The 16782-nt window shown below is 34.3% G+C and overlaps 1 protein-coding gene across 1 annotated transcript; it reads right to left on the reverse strand.

The window, feature by feature from the left end:
* Positions 1 to 478: 478 nt before the first annotated feature.
* On the reverse strand, positions 479 to 10978 carry LOC123547647 (uncharacterized). The gene is made up of 9 exons (XM_053550714.1): positions 10683 to 10978; positions 8907 to 9083; positions 7907 to 8089; positions 6589 to 6765; positions 6160 to 6282; positions 4292 to 4518; positions 2966 to 3059; positions 2395 to 2477; positions 479 to 2205 (listed from the first exon to the last, which is right to left on the reverse strand). The coding sequence occupies exons 1-9, from the start codon at positions 10960 to 10962 to the stop codon at positions 2146 to 2148; spliced, it is 1404 nt and encodes a 467-aa protein (XP_053406689.1). The 5' UTR covers positions 10963 to 10978; the 3' UTR covers positions 479 to 2145.
* Positions 10979 to 16782: the final 5804 nt, after the last annotated feature.

Consider the following 16782-nt stretch of genomic DNA (forward strand, 5'->3'; position numbering starts at 1 on the left):
CCACGTCATTTCAACTCGGATGGACGCCATCTTCCTCATTGATAAAAAATGTAAACAAAAAAAATCAGAGTGGAATCAGCATGGCAAGGGCATAATATGACATTCGACACAATGAATACATTAGAACAGATATATTAGATGCTACACAGCTCTGATGGGTTAAATGCATAACGTCGATCACTTGAAATTGATATTGAAAAGGTGGTTAATTTTAGTTTATTTACATGGTTTTTAATTTTCCCACGACTTCTCGGCGATTCACTGCAAAAAGTATTACTGCGCCGGACGAACGGTAACTATAATAAACAACGGGAGACAATTTAGGTGTCAGCACGTGTATGATAAAAAAAACAAAAACATGTCGATGATTATAATTTCTTATCAAATAACGAATCCTATTCAGATATTCGTCTTTAATATCAGAAAAGTATTAATTTCTATGGACATTTATCAAAAAATATTATATATAAACAAATTTTTAAAAAGAAAGTATAGGTTAAGGACGTTTAAAAAGGGTTTTAGTGTGAACACCTGTCTTTCAAAACCATATTTTATTGTATATAATTGTACACATAATAACAGATACATTCAAGCTACAATAAGCATACAACATTATACACGAAGGTCTGATCACAAGTTTTAAAAACATTAGGGACGATCCTTATCTTTAACTTTTATATAGAACGACATGTTATTCTAGATAAAATATATGTATTTTTGATACAAAAAACGAAAGCTAGTATTGTGTCCATGCCTTAAAAAAGCAATGGAAAAGTATGCAGGTAAATCAGTGAAATAAATTGTAAATTATTTTTAAGAGTTAAATGTGAAATTACCCAATGTATGAAATTATGCAGGTCAATGAAATTGAAAGCGAATCGTCGCAAAAAATGAGAAGTAAGTGGTCAATCAATGTTATCACCATATCATCGTACAACACGAAAAGCGCCACATTATCTCAAAGTATGTGCAGGTTGACTGTACATCACCAAATTATCGCAAACTAAGAAAAGTTGATGAAAGCTGCCAAATTGTACTAAAAGTATGGCAAGAATAAAAATTCTATGTGGTTTGTTTTTGCATGTTTAATTTTATAAATCAACATGTGTGCAAAACCCAGCAGACATTGCCACAATTTTTAAATGTAAAAAACATGTAATAGTTATCTGTGCCGCTTTAGGTCTATCAACCTAGTCTCACACTAAATGATAAAATATAGGTTATGTCAAACAGTTTAAGTATCTAAGATGCCATACAACCATTATACATATAAATGACTTTTAGTACAGTGATACACGTTGCTTTTGTAGTTTTGAGTCTATTTTCTAAGTAAATAAATAAGACAAGAATTATATAAATAATAATTAAAGTGGATAACCGAGACAGTTTGAATAAATAGCCTATCTACTATGTACATAAATTGAGGGGGAAACGCTCGAATTTTTTAAAGCTAAAATTGTGTACAAGTCTTACTGGGTAACTGAAAGTTAATATTCAAAATTGAAAGATGTTCTCGCACTTTTGTACAAGATGCACATGGCCTCAAATACCTTGAGACATATCGTACACAGGGTAGCTACGAAAAAGTAACGTCACCTTATAAGAATATACCAAAAAGGCACTATGTGCACTCTGTAAACATATTGAGACAGTCCCTCTGGATACTGCTAGAATTACCGAAATGCTTAAAGCACCCAAGATTACCGTTCCCCAAAAAACGTAATACAAGACAAATAACGCGTGATCAATCTCCAGTATCATGTGAGATTTGACGAACCTCGCAAAACTCTCCACTTTCTAGCATATATGTCGCGGTATTAGTTGGTATTTAGGTTTAGACTTAACGAAATTAATGTCAAATTTCATATTGAACTTAATTTGCCCTTAGTCTTTTTTGTACATATTTTACCGAAACTGTGTGGCAATATAGATTGTTTGGACCGGGTATGTCTGTTTAAAAAACATGCACTATCTTTTGGTACCTCCATTTGTACCTTATTCATTTCAATAACATTTTGATATATTAAAATCACTGAAAACAATAAATATAAATTATCAAAATCCAGAAAACGAAGCAAAAGCACATGATTTTGTCAGTTAATATACATCCGCACAAATAGTCCGGGCATTCTTTCATGAACCACTTTACATCAGTCCCTTATAGTCTTTGAAAAATGTTGCCGGTACACATCGGAAAAACTTCAGCTGAAATAATAAAAAAAAAACATTGATATATACTACCAGCTTAGGTCTATATTCTAAGACTACATATCTTTGGATATGCATTAATTTTACTGAGACGTAATAAACATTGCTGAAATAAGGTAAAGAAATAAAACACTGACACCAGTATATCTTCATCTAAGAAAAAAAGTTTCCTGATTATGCACTCACCTCATCAAAGAATCCTTTGAAGCCATGGCAACCACGAGCTGCTCCTATCACCATTGGCGTAGTGGCGGAGGCAACACCAGCACCTTTACACAAACAGAAACAGTACATGGAAATACCAAATCATCAGCATATTTCTTGTCTTAAAACTAGTCTGTAGCCAAACGAAAAATTGAGAGGTGGTCCGAATGTATAACTTGAAATGAAACAATGTCGATGTAGTGATAATTTTATGGCGGAGGACATATGAAACACTTAGTCGGAAGATAAAACCATCTAAATGCATAGACTGTACTAAATACATTTTTGTGCTCTTTTATGCTCGTTACTGGCTACTGTATACATAATATTTTCTAAGTGACCATTGTATTTTGTCTATTCTGTGTGACGAATGACATCATGTTCTGCTTTCCTTTATTCTTGTGTACATGCATACCTTTAAAGCTTAAAGAACGTGTTTTGTGTTTACTGAAGACAAGTTTTTGTTTATAAACATCACTAAAATTTGTCATCTAAATACTTTAAAAGAAACAAAAAGCCGAAGGTATACAAATAAAACACAAACTTATCAAACCTATAGCAACAGTTGCAGCTGGCATGTTATCAATACGCATTTTCATGATTGCTCCAAGTTTTGCCACTCGCAGAAAATGTGGAATATTTGGCTTCTGTAAAAGTAATGTATAAAACTTTGTCAGTGAAATCTACATCACTACAAGGCAGCCTGTATAAAACATTCGGTGTACGTGTTTGACTTTTTACAACAGAAATATTGACTTTGAAATACAACGTAAATATATATTCATAAAACTTAGTCCAAAGCTATATGAGAGTCAAATACAGCACATGGGGGAATACAGTCTGATGTGAATAAGTTAGATTAAAGTCGTCACACTATAAGAGTAACATCATACATTGTGTCTCATATAAATTATATTTTCTGCAGTAAAAAAAAACTTCGAGCAGATCTACAGACTTTCAATCGTTTGTTACCAATTTATAGCCATAAAGTCCTTTAGAATCTTGTACGATGCTGAAAATGATCAAATGATTGTTATAAATTCAACGATGATGTTTACACTCGCATATATAACAAGAGCTGTCTAATGACAGTGCACTCGACAATTCGAAGCCCTTTCACCTGGTACTACCTCACACACACAAACACTTTGCAAAATTTTCTAGGTTTAAAAATGGGCATAATTTTGCCAAAAGTAAGCCATGTGAGGTCACTCCAGGATGTCAAAGAAATATGGAGAATCTAATAACATTTGATCGAGTAATTACTGAGAAACATGTTTTCATGCAAAAATGTCACAAATCTATGTAAAAAAGGGGGGCATAATTGTGACAAAGCTAGCGTTATGTTACTTGCAGGCCATCTCATGATGTTGAAGACATGTGTGAAGTTTGAAAGCAATTGGCTTAGTAGTATCTGAGAAACCTGATTACATGCAAAACTTCTGTGACGCGGACACCGACGAAAGGTGATTACTAAAGCTCTTCTATTTAAAATAAAAAATCAAATAGGCGAGCTAAAAATTATCCTCTGATTGTTCTTTTAGAAAAATATCATCTAAAATATTTACTTATTTTTGCAAGTTTCAGTCAAATTAAAGAATTTACAAATAATGTATACAGTAGTAAGTACATGCAGTAAATAATTCTAGAAAAGACATGTACTGTGTTACTCACACAGTAAAACGTAATGTCCCTAAAGTATCACTGAGAGGGGATAATGATCACTGTTTATGTATAACTTCACAAAAGAAACAGATGTCATTTCGCAAACAGCATAGCATGAATCACCTAAATTAATTTTCAAAGAAAGTTAATATAAAGATTTAACAGGATAAACTGACAAAATGTTATTTTATACGGAAACAGCTCAGATACTGACCACGCCCATCACTATGAGTTCTGCGATTGTTCCGTCCTTCATTCTGAAGTAACCGACGACGAGATTTTTGCCGGGTATATGTGTTATCTTGTAGGTAAATGAGACTTTCTTCCAATCGTTTGATACGAGTGCCACCTCACCACCGTAAGACTGGGTCATAAATTCAAAACATAGCGCCCACTCACTGTCCATGTCAATGTCGTTCATCATCCATATAACTATACGACCTGCATAAATCATTGACAATTTCAGCTCTCCATGTTACATTGATGTTGGTGTTTTCCATTTCATAAACAATTATAGCTAACAAAGTTGATACCGCGTTATATCATAACAAATTATCTTAAATTCCACGCACGGACATGAAACAAATGATTTTTCGGTCAATATTTTCCCCGATCACATTTTTCACAAACTTGTGACTATTCTTCACAAATATGTATTTGTTCAAAAAGGGGGTTTGTTGCACCTCAAAATGGTAGCAGCACACTACCAAAATTCGGCCGAGTCTCTACCAAAATGCGTTACACTCAACGCAATTTGGTAGTTTACAAAAATCATACGGTAGTACCAAAATGCGTTGGATATGTACACATCCAACGCAAAACGATATCAATAATAATCTCATGATTTACAAAAAGAATATTTTGTGACGAATGGCAATATTATTTCAAAGAGAGTCATGATGGAACTTAGTCGCTCATCCGACCTTGACGTTTTGACCTTGAAATTATAACGACCCTATAGATTCAGTCAAGCAGGACCATTGGAACACACGTGAGAGAGGTCAGTGCAATTCTAACTTTGACATACATCGAGAGATATTGGGGAAGGAACTTGGAACAACTGTTCACCACAACTGTTTGATGCCTCGTTCGCATGACCCTGAGTCATGTTTCACAAACGCCCTTAAATAAGTATCGAGTTTGAGATTAAAATTCAGGAGATTCACGAGAAAATGTCACACAAGACGAGTTGTATAATACCTTTATACGATTTATTTCTTACCCATCTAAACACACAGAACCCACCATTTCCATGAGTTGTCCGCGGATGACCCCAAAATACCACTCGCATGTATACACCAAAATAAAAATCCAACGACGGAGAATTTAGGTCTTTGAAAATTATTCGAGTAAGCCCACGCCCACATTTTACCATATTTTTACGTCACAAAGTTTGTTTCAAAGATATCTGTATCAAGTTTTGCCGGAAATATTTATCTAGGACCCCTAAAACACGCACAGAATTCACCATTTATGTTTATGTGTGATGTTTATGTGTGATGTTTTAAAATATTTCTAGGTGGAGTACCTACGTGCCATCCACACATTTATACATTTTCGTGCTTTAAAAAATCTCGGTGAACTATCCCTCCCTCTGACAACACTAGCGCATTAAAACAACAAAACAATACAGTATCATTACATAAGAAGCGTCGTTTGAGGCCCCTTTCATACCCTCAAGAATCTACATTTTAGTTGTTTTTATACAAAAACTATATCTCGGGAGGGGAACTCAGAACCCCCCACCCCCATTTTTATAGGAGACATTCCCTCCTTTATTCTCTCTTTTTGTGCGTAATGTAAAAATGAGCACAGCCCCTGATGTAGAAAAAAACTACTAAAATACGTTTCATTCCATGATCCTTAACACATTATATGTACCCTAGCAACGCATTTTGTCGCTACCAAAACTCGGGCCGAATTTTGGTAGTGACTACTAAAATGCGTTGCTACCATTTTGAGGTGTAACAGGGGTTCATAAGATTTTTCATAGATTTTGTCTGTTCCTTTTAGTGTATCAACGTATTTATGGCACTAACTTCGAAAGAAGTAAAGTATGCTAATAAAGAACGCTTTAATTACCTCCTTTACTGAAGAGTGCCGATTTCTTGTATATAGAGACCGCTGTGTTTGGAGCCTGAGGTGCCTTGTTGTACTCCTCCAGAAAGTTACCACTGTATCCAAAATGGAACATCGACGTACACCCTGAATGATAAAGTTTTTCTTTTAAACTATAATTGCAAATTTAACTTTGTAACTGTTTTATGGTCATAACCCTGTTTAATGTATGTTAATTTATGATGTGCTGAGAGAGGTTGATTCCCTCTAGATTCCCTGTCATCGCTGTATTAAGATATTTTTGTGCTTGGAGTTTATGATAAAAGGAAAACATTCTTTCAATTACAAGAGTGGTTGTTAGAGATAGGCCTGTATTCCATCAACACTTCTGTATTAATTCTGCTTTAAATTAAGACAACATGAGTTGACAATTATCTAAACCATGTCTTATACCTTCGCCCATGCCACCGTCAAATGTTTCTCCTGGAATGACCCAATCACACGTGCACACATGGGGGTTATACCAGAGACCACGTGGACACTCCATAGCTGTTACACTGTCATGACCGTCCCAGAGATAAAACAGATGCGGCTGTCCTGGAAACGGCATTGTAGTCCCGGCAAAGCAAGCTGGAATGAACAATTACACGACATTACCATTCAAGAAAAACAAGACAAGTATTAAAGAGTGTAACAAACACAATGGTCTTGTCGCAAAGGCAAGTCATGCAGCGCATTGTCGTTCAGTCAAATATGTCGAAATTTCCAGAACACGTTTGAAAAGCCGAGATGGCACTTTTAGCAGAAATAGGTAGTCAAACGAAAGATGAGGCATAATACATGACAATAAGCAAGTATGAAAGAACATTTGTTATTGCTATACTATCTTCAATATCACACTTGAGGTCACATTATATCATGTCTTCTATTTTTCTTTAAGTCGATCAAAGTGAAAACAACATCGACGAAAACGATTAACATTATAGATAAAAAGAAAGCCAAATCAAATTGCTAGAAATACGACATTTCTCATATTCATATTGCAAATTCAATTACGAAGTTATTGGCATAAAGCACATGTAAACAAAAATGCCTATTAAAGTACAACATAAATATAAAACAAAATCATATATATTTGTACACTGCAAAGACAATAAGCATTGTTGAGACAAGATAACAGACTTAACAGTTAACTGAAGGTGAAAGTTTTTGACAGCTAGGTGGAAAAAAAACAATGTCATTCCGTCTCACCCTCTTAAATTGCCCTTCCCACTTAATCAATGATCGATTTCTACCTCGGTGACAGGTGACGTCCATTGGTGTTAAATTTGTCTTGAAGGGACATTTGACATCTGCGATATGTCAAGAACCTTTCATACTAATTAACACTAATTATCTATTATATATATATATATATATATATATATATATATATATATGTAAACAGAAAAACAACATGTATAAAGAAGACTCTCCTCATCACTGAAATTGTCGAGCCTTGATTGAGATAAACTTTCAATGAGGACTCGACAACGTGACCATAATTCGCGGATTCAGCAGTGGGGTTTGTCCAGGAGAAAAAAACGTGATTCCGATATGCGTCTTGCCCGATTATTATTGATCAAAACATTTTAGATAAACCAAATTTGGAAATGAGACTTCCAGCCATATCTTAAATAAAAATAAGTCATTGTTTTCAAGGCTGTGTGCGTTCAGTTGCTTCTAGCTCCAAAGCGGGCAGATTTATTAACAGTGTGTGGTTTAAACTCACGATGCATAATTCCCGACGGTTGAATACAGGTAGAGTCTGGCAGACAGCCTTGTTTCATAGCGTTGAAGGCAAATCCACTGGGACATATTCCAGATACTGACTGACCCTTCAAGCACTTGTAGTAACCGAAACAGGTCTGACCATCCGAGTACTGGCGACCTGTCGGCAATCTCCGACAAGGGTCTGAAAATATATCAACTGTCGGTTTCAGCATTTCATCTTTTCATTTAAATCGATGTTATAATTTATATGTACAAGACATACCCGGAAAGAAAGACCAACATATTTCTATTTTGTTTTTGAACTCGAAACAACTTATAGAAATGTTGATGACAGAGTCATCAGAATAGCTGTATGCAGTAACAAGTAAAACGTCACATACGTACAATAAGAAATACATAATTACTGCACACAACGCTTTCGTTAAAAGGATGTTAATTTCTCACATTTTGAAAAAAAAGAAACGTTTTAAAATCATAGGCTATACATTATCTAAACCTAAATTATGCAAAGCATGTAAGCTGTATATTTTTCTTTTATGTTCAGGAATAAGAATTTCTGTGGTTTTCCCTTCAAAATGATGGATAAGTATTTTCACGGAAATCAAAAATATTCTCATGCAAACACTATTTTCTACATTTAAAAACACTCTGGATAAAACAATTAAACTGATGCTTTGGACACTTCAGATATCTCACATTAGATATCTCACATTAGATATCTCGCATTTCAATTTAAAAATCAGAATGAATAGCACGACCCTGTTGTTTAAAAACTGACCACCCCAGCTTAAATTACATACTGAAATTAATTTTTTAAGGCTATAAACCTCGTAATGGTTATTTTCTATATCATATTATATTCACTATTTTGAAATTTTGAAAGTTTCTTTTACTAAAAAAATTATGTTTTTTTTTAAAGAAAAATGACACAAATTACATAACTGTTCTGTTACACCATATGATATGAAAATAATTATTGAATGATAAAATATATTTACCGAAATGACAAAGAACATCTTCTGCTTTCACACATTTTTGTCCGTTGAAGAACGTCCCTACTGCGCATGTCTCCAGGAATCCATTTCCGTCCTTGTCACAGTGGATGTATTGGTTACATGATCCAGGGAACGGATAGTAACCCCAGCCACCATCAGATAAACGTTTGCTACAAACCGCTGAAAACATACAAAACAGGATGGAAAATTTTAAGAATTTTGGCTCACGGCTTACACCAACACTACTGGTTGGGAACCATTTTCCGGACACATTTTTATATTTCGGCTCCATTATTCCCTAAAAAATATATTTGACATAAATGAAGCCCACACTGCACAAACTTCAGCTCCTTCCACATCCGATGTTGTAATCAGCATCGCGTTGTGACGTAAAATATGGGTTCCATGGGGCCTCAAATGGGGTCACTAAAATAAGTTATTTTTCCCGTCAGGTAAACCAGTATCCGGACAAATATTTTGACGGTGTTTTGTTGTTAATTTGATATCAAAATAAGTAATTAAACTATTTCTACACCTTTCTTTATCATTCATCTCTTCAAAATTGCACATGAAACATAACCCGACGTTCAATAGGAGCATCGAAAGCAAACCGAGGTTGACTATAAAAAACTCGAATTTCGTCTTATACGAATTCTTGATAATTCCAATAGATATAGAATAAAATTAGTGCAAAAATCGACAGCCCTGCATCTTACGTAACTTTTAGCGTGAAATTAAAAGTAGAACATGTTATCAGCAGACAATCATTATGTAGTTTGATTATTTCTTCCCCACCTGATACCTCGGCATGTGTGAACTACTGCGCATGCGCAATGCTATCTTCATGTCCCGTTAAGACAGAAAGTTGTTTTGTAAACGCAGGTGAGTTATCATCAAAAACCCAAAAATTATACAGCCTTATAAAATAGTGGTTTGTTGTAGACATGAAGAACAAACATCTAAATGATCTAGATGAAACAATTACATGAATTACAACGAAATAAAGCGGATATTACATGTGTCCGGAAACTGGTCCTGTCCGGAAAATGATTCCCAACCAGTACCGGTACGCGTGTGCAATTTCAACCTTTCCAATTTTCTGTAAATCTATAAAAGATAAATCACTGAAAACTCGGAAACCATCCGTCACAGTCACAGCCGTGAATTTAGAGGGTGTTTTCTCCAATTCTGGAGGATTTAATTAAATTATGTTATTAATGTTGATAATGCATGAAAGTTTCAAAATAAAGCAAATTTTCAGCATGGAGTCCCCAATAAATAAGCTACTTCACGTGAAATAGCATTTTGCAAAAGTTTTTGAGCATTTTTTAGCTTTTACAGTCCTTGTATACTTTCTACAGATTCTCTGCTTTAGTTACAATTTTATATAAAAAAGCGAATTGTCTGTCTTATGTCTTCTATTTTCGTATTTTGAGAAAATATTCTTTTGCACGGTAACTGGTTTAATATAATTCTAAAATATGAAGTTATAAATTGATAGAAATATGTATACTGTTAAACATATAATTTAAATAACTGTTACTACAGTATATTTTGTACAGAGTTTACTCAAACTAGAGTGAAAATCTTTAAAGTATCTTGCAGTTATTATGTCAAATATTTGTAAATAAGCAAAGGCGTACCGTATCTTACTATTCCTCCGCAAGGGTTTTAACCGCTGAAAGAGCATTAGTGACTACTTACAAAGAAAAATGTATTTAAAGTCTTGTAAGTTTAAATTTCAAACAAACCACACGTTGAACCTGGCGACATATTTACCTGACAGATGTGAATGTTGTTTTCCCGTAAGTTTTTTGAAGTGGTCATACTTTGAATCAGTCAGTGTCGCTGCGACCCCCGCGTCTACTTGAATTGGCTGTATCCCAAACGGCCGCGCGGTCAGAGAGAACGGAACCATTTTCAGATCGCTGTCTACATCCATGCTGACAATGTCGTCTGCAGTATCGTCACAAAAATAACATTGGATGTAAAATGTTATAAGTACTGCGACAATAGTCCCAATTCTCCCTTCCATTGTCAGTTTGCCACTGAAAAGCATAAAAATCCGACTTGCGTTAATCGAGACAGACAAAAAGAATGAAAAAATACTCATTCGTCATCTTATTACATTTTAGAATCAGGTGCATTTTATCAATCAAGTAACTCCAGACATGTTAATTTATGTTAATTTATAAAATGTATTTCTAGATCAAAAGTAAAATTTCTAAATTTATTATTTTATTTTGACCAATCAGTAACCATGATTTATTTTAATACGTGTCCATCGACATTTTACCAATCACCAGTTTAATTTTGTTACTTTTGATGAATTAGCTTTTCTTTTTGTACGTGAAAATGTTGTGTTTATCGTAAGTAAACGTGGGAATTGGTTGAACGTGGACAGACAGTGCGACTGCTTTCATGTTTTATATATAAATCCTGGTACTATCAGTTCACAACTAATAAGTATTTTGATATTAAAGCTTAAATTTAATGAACATTCTCAAAACATCAAGACATCTACCAAGACTGTTAACTCACAGAGCAATTTAGCACACTTAATTACTTATGTTTCATTAAATAAAAAACACATTCTCTATAATTCAATTTCTAGAAATAGTACAAATGTCACACAATGCGCAAAATTCTGCGAAGTCAGTGTTAAAACAAATGTCTGAAGTATATACATTCACATAAAGCTGCATCTTGATATTATACAGTAAGAGCAAGATAAACTTTATTGATAAAGTTAAAGTTAGATTTAATTAAACTGTCTATATAGATATGAATTTTTGAAATAAAACGTAATATATGTCTGTATAAGAAAGATGTACTCACGTAAGTTTCTTTTGATTTGCAAGTCCGTATTCTTTGATAAAATACTATTTTTTAATAACCAAATCACGTTCCGTCACTAGCACGTAAACTATAACAGAACTGTAGACGTCGCGTGACTTCTCCACATACCTGGCGTTAAGAAAACTAAAACATCTTAATTCGTTACGTCATAGACGTAATAATTCGATCATATATCGTTAAACCCAGCCTAATTGTCTCCGGCGCTGGACACAGTATTGTCCAGCAAACGAAAACATACGTTTTCGCGCGTTTTTGACAACGGGTGAATTGGGCCCGTCAACGTAAGTTGCGCAATGATAAATTTGACAAGCGGACGTCTGGGACGGAAAAATTTAACACACATGGCATGTCCATAATTAACATAATCAGGAGATTTATTGCAAATTCACCTTCCTTGTTTCAATAAATCAATTATTGTAATAGATAATTATGCAAGAATGTGCATGTTAACATGGCTAGCTGTTTTGGATAAAACAAAGAAAACGCTAAATACAATTATACTAAGACACTTAACATCACGCACGAGTATGCATTTTCAGCAAATGTTTCTCCGTTTCCAGTTAGAGATTCATTTACCCTGCTCTTTTTCCACCGGCTTCTGCTAACCGTCAGCATCAAACTGGCGTGAGAGTTTCTATTGTTTTATCAATTGGCACCGAATAATCAATCTACTACACTTGAACATGTCAATTAAGTTCAGTTAAATGTTTTCATTTAAATAATATATATACATACATTACAGGAACTATGAATATCATGAATACTTTCAACCTATGAAGGCCCAATTGCTCGAGCCTAGACGTTATTTTCAAAAGCATAATTTATTACAATAATACAATCTACAAAATCAAAGAGAGGATGGGTAGAGAAAGGGAGAAGAAGGAAAATATTTTAGCAGAATCCATACAGGTTTATAAGTTCAGCCCTTCGTGTAAATATAATCAAATTTTAAATCTTTTGTAACTTTGAAATAATTATGTATAATGTCTACCGGTGTCTACTGGACTTCAGATTATTATAGGTACTACTGATATCATATTATGTTTTACGAGCGAAGCAAACAGAAATTTTCTTCTGAATTTTACACTATCAAAATGTATGGCTATCATTTTGTATACTGCCATGTTGTTGTTGTTAATTAGGATTTGTAGCAGGTGTAGGTGACGTTCCATTTAAGTTATAAACGTGAGGGTATATATCATATATAGGAACACATTAGGGTACCACCTTGGAACGGTGAGTGGCAAAAACACCATTTGGGAATTAACTCTAGTTTACTGGCGCCAAACTACATTCTTTAAGGCCTTCAGTGCCTTTATGTAACAAGACAGTGTCAATAGAATGATGATCCGCCGCCACAGGAACATATTGTAAAACACAAAATATGGTCATGTAAAGATGTATAAATCAAAACCCATAAGACCGTAAACATATGTACTCAATGACTGCAGAAACCAGAGCACCAAGGGAAACACCATTATGGGTACAACGAACCAGGGCAGGGGACAAACATATTTTATTCAACGGCAGTCGGTAGGCCACTGTCAGTAAAGAACAGAAAGAGAAGCGACCCATGAGAGATGCCTAGAGGCTAGATGTTGTCCACACTGCTACATTGTGTTCTCTGACCTAAAACAAAGCTTTAATCCATTTATCAGTGGTGACAGCAAGTTTCAGTACGAGTTTACGATGATGAACTACAGCAAAGGCTTTACTTAAATCCATAGAGGTAACACACTTGACCTCCCTGTATTGCCGATAAAACCTTCATGTTGGGTTCCGTAAGACCATGATGAAAACCATGTTGATTATCAATATTATTTTGAGGTAAATAGTATAACTACAATATTCCAAAGCAGCTTACAATCCAAAAATATCAACGAGTCTTGTTTGTATTTGTTAGTCTGGAACAAAACAAAATATGCGTACACAAGAGCCATGCTGGACAAGCATGCTGGACTTACCAAAGCAAAAGTTTGTTGCGAAAGATGGCAAACTGAGGAAATATTGTGTAAAAGCTAATTGTACGCATGTTGGTTAGAATAGAGAGTATTATCAAGAACTACTGTGTTTAATATGTTATAATGCAAGAGTTATGGTTTAAACATACTGTAGATCGTTAATTGTTCTTCACCATGCTTGTTAAGTATAAATAGTTCCATTCAAAACTTCCAAGTATATGTACTATAGGGAGAAAATTAAAATATTTAAAGTAGATTTATGGTTCCTGTACACTGCATTTTCTCATTCGTGAGGTTTTAACAAACCCCTGTGATAATTTTGGGGTTGGGCTCCGGATAAAAGTGATATCAATAGAATAAAATATGGGAGATAATTTTAAAAAAGTTTGCAATGCACATAAATAGTTCTTGAACACGGAGTTTCCCTTATTGTTCTTCACCTTTACCTTCAGTCAAAATGAGTTTTCTTCAGCCCTTAAAGAGTTACAACCCAGACAAGTAAACTGAATAAAAAGAGATCATTCAGAAAGTAAGCAAGGTAGAGTGATGGTTGTACACTACATTTGCTGTCATAGTCCTTCGTCATTGTGTTACAGCAAAATCCTTTGTACAGTTTTGGAGTTATGCTCCAGACAAGTGTTTTAAGTAGATTAACTAAAGAGAGACAGTTCAAAATGTAAACAAGGTAGCGTAATAGTGTTGTTTACTGCTTTACCCATAATGTTCTCCCCCATTTGAACAAGTTTAGGAGAGGACCTTATAATGATACTACAGACCAAGTTTGACGAAGATCTATCTAGCGATTCAAGAGGAGAAATTGTTGAAAGGTTTATCCATTCATAACTATAGCAGCCCCAAGGTGTCAAGCAGAACCATTTGAACAAACGCGAGAGGACCTTGCAAGGATGTTACAGATAAAGTTTGGTATAACAGATAATTCTGACCAGTAGTTTCTGAGATGTTTATGTTATTGGTGGATGATGGACAATGGACCATCCACCTATGCTAATCTAAGGTTCAGGTGAGCTAACGAATGGAGATAATTCAAAAAGTAAGCAAGGTAGAATTATGGTTTTGTATACAGCATTCTCTCAATGTCCTCCTCTGTCACGTTGTGAAGTTTTATGTTCTGGATAAAACTGTTATGGATGCACGCACGGAGGCCAATACTCATAAAATAAACAGACGTGTTTGTAAACATGGACGGTTCCAAACTGAAGGGGATTCATACTCAAAACTAATGACAAAATACAATACATATCGCACATCCGTAGCCTTGACCAACCTATAAACCGGGTCAGTCTATTATATACGTACAACAACACTGTTGACCCATTTAAACAACGAGTACGTATCCCTAAGAGGTTCCACAAAACAAGCTGGGAATAGTCACTGTTGAAATAAAGAGCTTCAACAATGTACATACAATCTACACGCGTTCTTACAAAAAGTAAACGCCAGTGCCCAAAATTCCTGATTTTCTAAATTGCTGGTTGTACATTTTATACCAAATATAATGTACATGAAAATTTACAATGTTTTCACGAGTAATTAATGCAAGCAGGCTTTGCTGAATTCGACTGCGGTAACACTGAATCAGATAATTTCTAGGTTTTATCCAAAATAGTCAGTTCATTGGGATATGAATAAATGAATTAAACTTTTGAACATAAAGTGAATCAAAAGTATTTGATGAATCAATGGACTGATACAATATTAATCTCCTAGGACTATCAATGATGTTGCAGGTTGTTTTCCCATTATGATCTACATGCTTGCATGTTCAATAATTCTTAATAATCAAAAGTCTCGAACCAATTTGGATTGTTTATCTTTACTCAATCTGTAACCATTGGCGTTTTCTTTTTTTGTTGAAAATTGGAAGCAATCAAACCAAAAGCTTTACTAATTAAATATTGATGTAATATATTACAAGCATGTAAACTTAAGTTATAAGTTTGTCACTTACGACTTCCTTGTCTGGAACGTACGACTTCCTTGTCTGGAACGTTATCAGACTGTTTATTGTTTTTATTGTTGTTACACTTTTTAAGTTTTTGTCGTATCAAAAATACCTTTAAGGCAACACTAAAAAAAATAATGTCCAGCTTTTCGAAATATATATTACCTATATTCCTTAGGAAACAAAGGGAGAGAGAGAAATACTTTGTGCTTAGTACCTTTGAAAGACTTTGCATTAAACAACTGGAACTTCTTTTTGCTACTAGGAGATAACAGGGATAAACTATTTTGTGCTATGATCTCACACAGCAAACAAGTGCTACAGTAATTAAATTGCTTGTTTCTGTAACGCACACTATGTTCTTTGTCATGTTATCAACTAGTCTGTGAGTTACTTGTTTTAGGAATATGACTTAACTAGATAGTGAATATATTTGTGAACAAGAGCTGTCCGTAAGACAGCACGCTCGACTTTTCTCAGTGCTTGACTCTGAATTAGAGCTTTGCCAGTAAAAAAAAATTCAAGTTAAAAAGAGACATAACTCTGTCAAAATTCAAATCAGATTTATGGGAATTGTGTCTCCTGGTGTAGACTTTGATAGTAAATAACTTTTTTGAGTTTCAAGTCAAAAGCTTTAACAGTAACAGAGATATTTGACTTTGTCAAAAATTTTAACAAAAAAAATCTAAGTTAAAAAGAGACATAACTCTGTCAAAATTCAAAACAGAGTTATGTTGATTGTTTCTCCTGGTGTAGACTCTGATGGTAAATAAGTATTTTACGTTTCAAATCAAAAGCTTTGATAGAAACAGAGATATTTTACTTTATCAAAAACTTTAACCAAAAATTCAAAGTTAAAAAGGGACATAACTCTGTCAAAATTCAAATCAGAGTTATGGGAATTGTGTCTCCTTGTGTAGACTTTGATAGTAAATAATTATTTTGAGTTTCAAGTCAAAAGCTTTAATAGTAACAGAGATATTTGACTTTATCAAAAATTTTAACAAAAAAAATCTAAGTTAAAAAGGGGCATAATTCTGTCAAAATTTAAAACAGAGTTATGGGGATTATTTCTCCTGGTGTAGACTTTGATGGT

This window comes from Mercenaria mercenaria, chromosome 9 (assembly GCF_021730395.1).
Source record: "Mercenaria mercenaria strain notata chromosome 9, MADL_Memer_1, whole genome shotgun sequence".
NCBI classification, from domain to species: Eukaryota; Metazoa; Mollusca; class Bivalvia; order Venerida; family Veneridae; genus Mercenaria; species Mercenaria mercenaria.

Coding starts and splice junctions, on each gene's coding strand:
- LOC123547647 (XM_053550714.1), bottom strand. CDS start 10,962: ATGCTTTTCAGTGGCAAACTGACAATGGAAGGGAGAATTGGGACTATT. Junction 6,283..6,588: donor TGACGGTGGCATGGGCGAAG/GTATAAGACATG, acceptor TTTATCATTCAG/GGTGTACGTCGATGTTCCAT. Junction 2,206..2,394: donor TCAAAGGATTCTTTGATGAG/GTGAGTGCATAA, acceptor TTATTATTTCAG/CTGAAGTTTTTCCGATGTGT.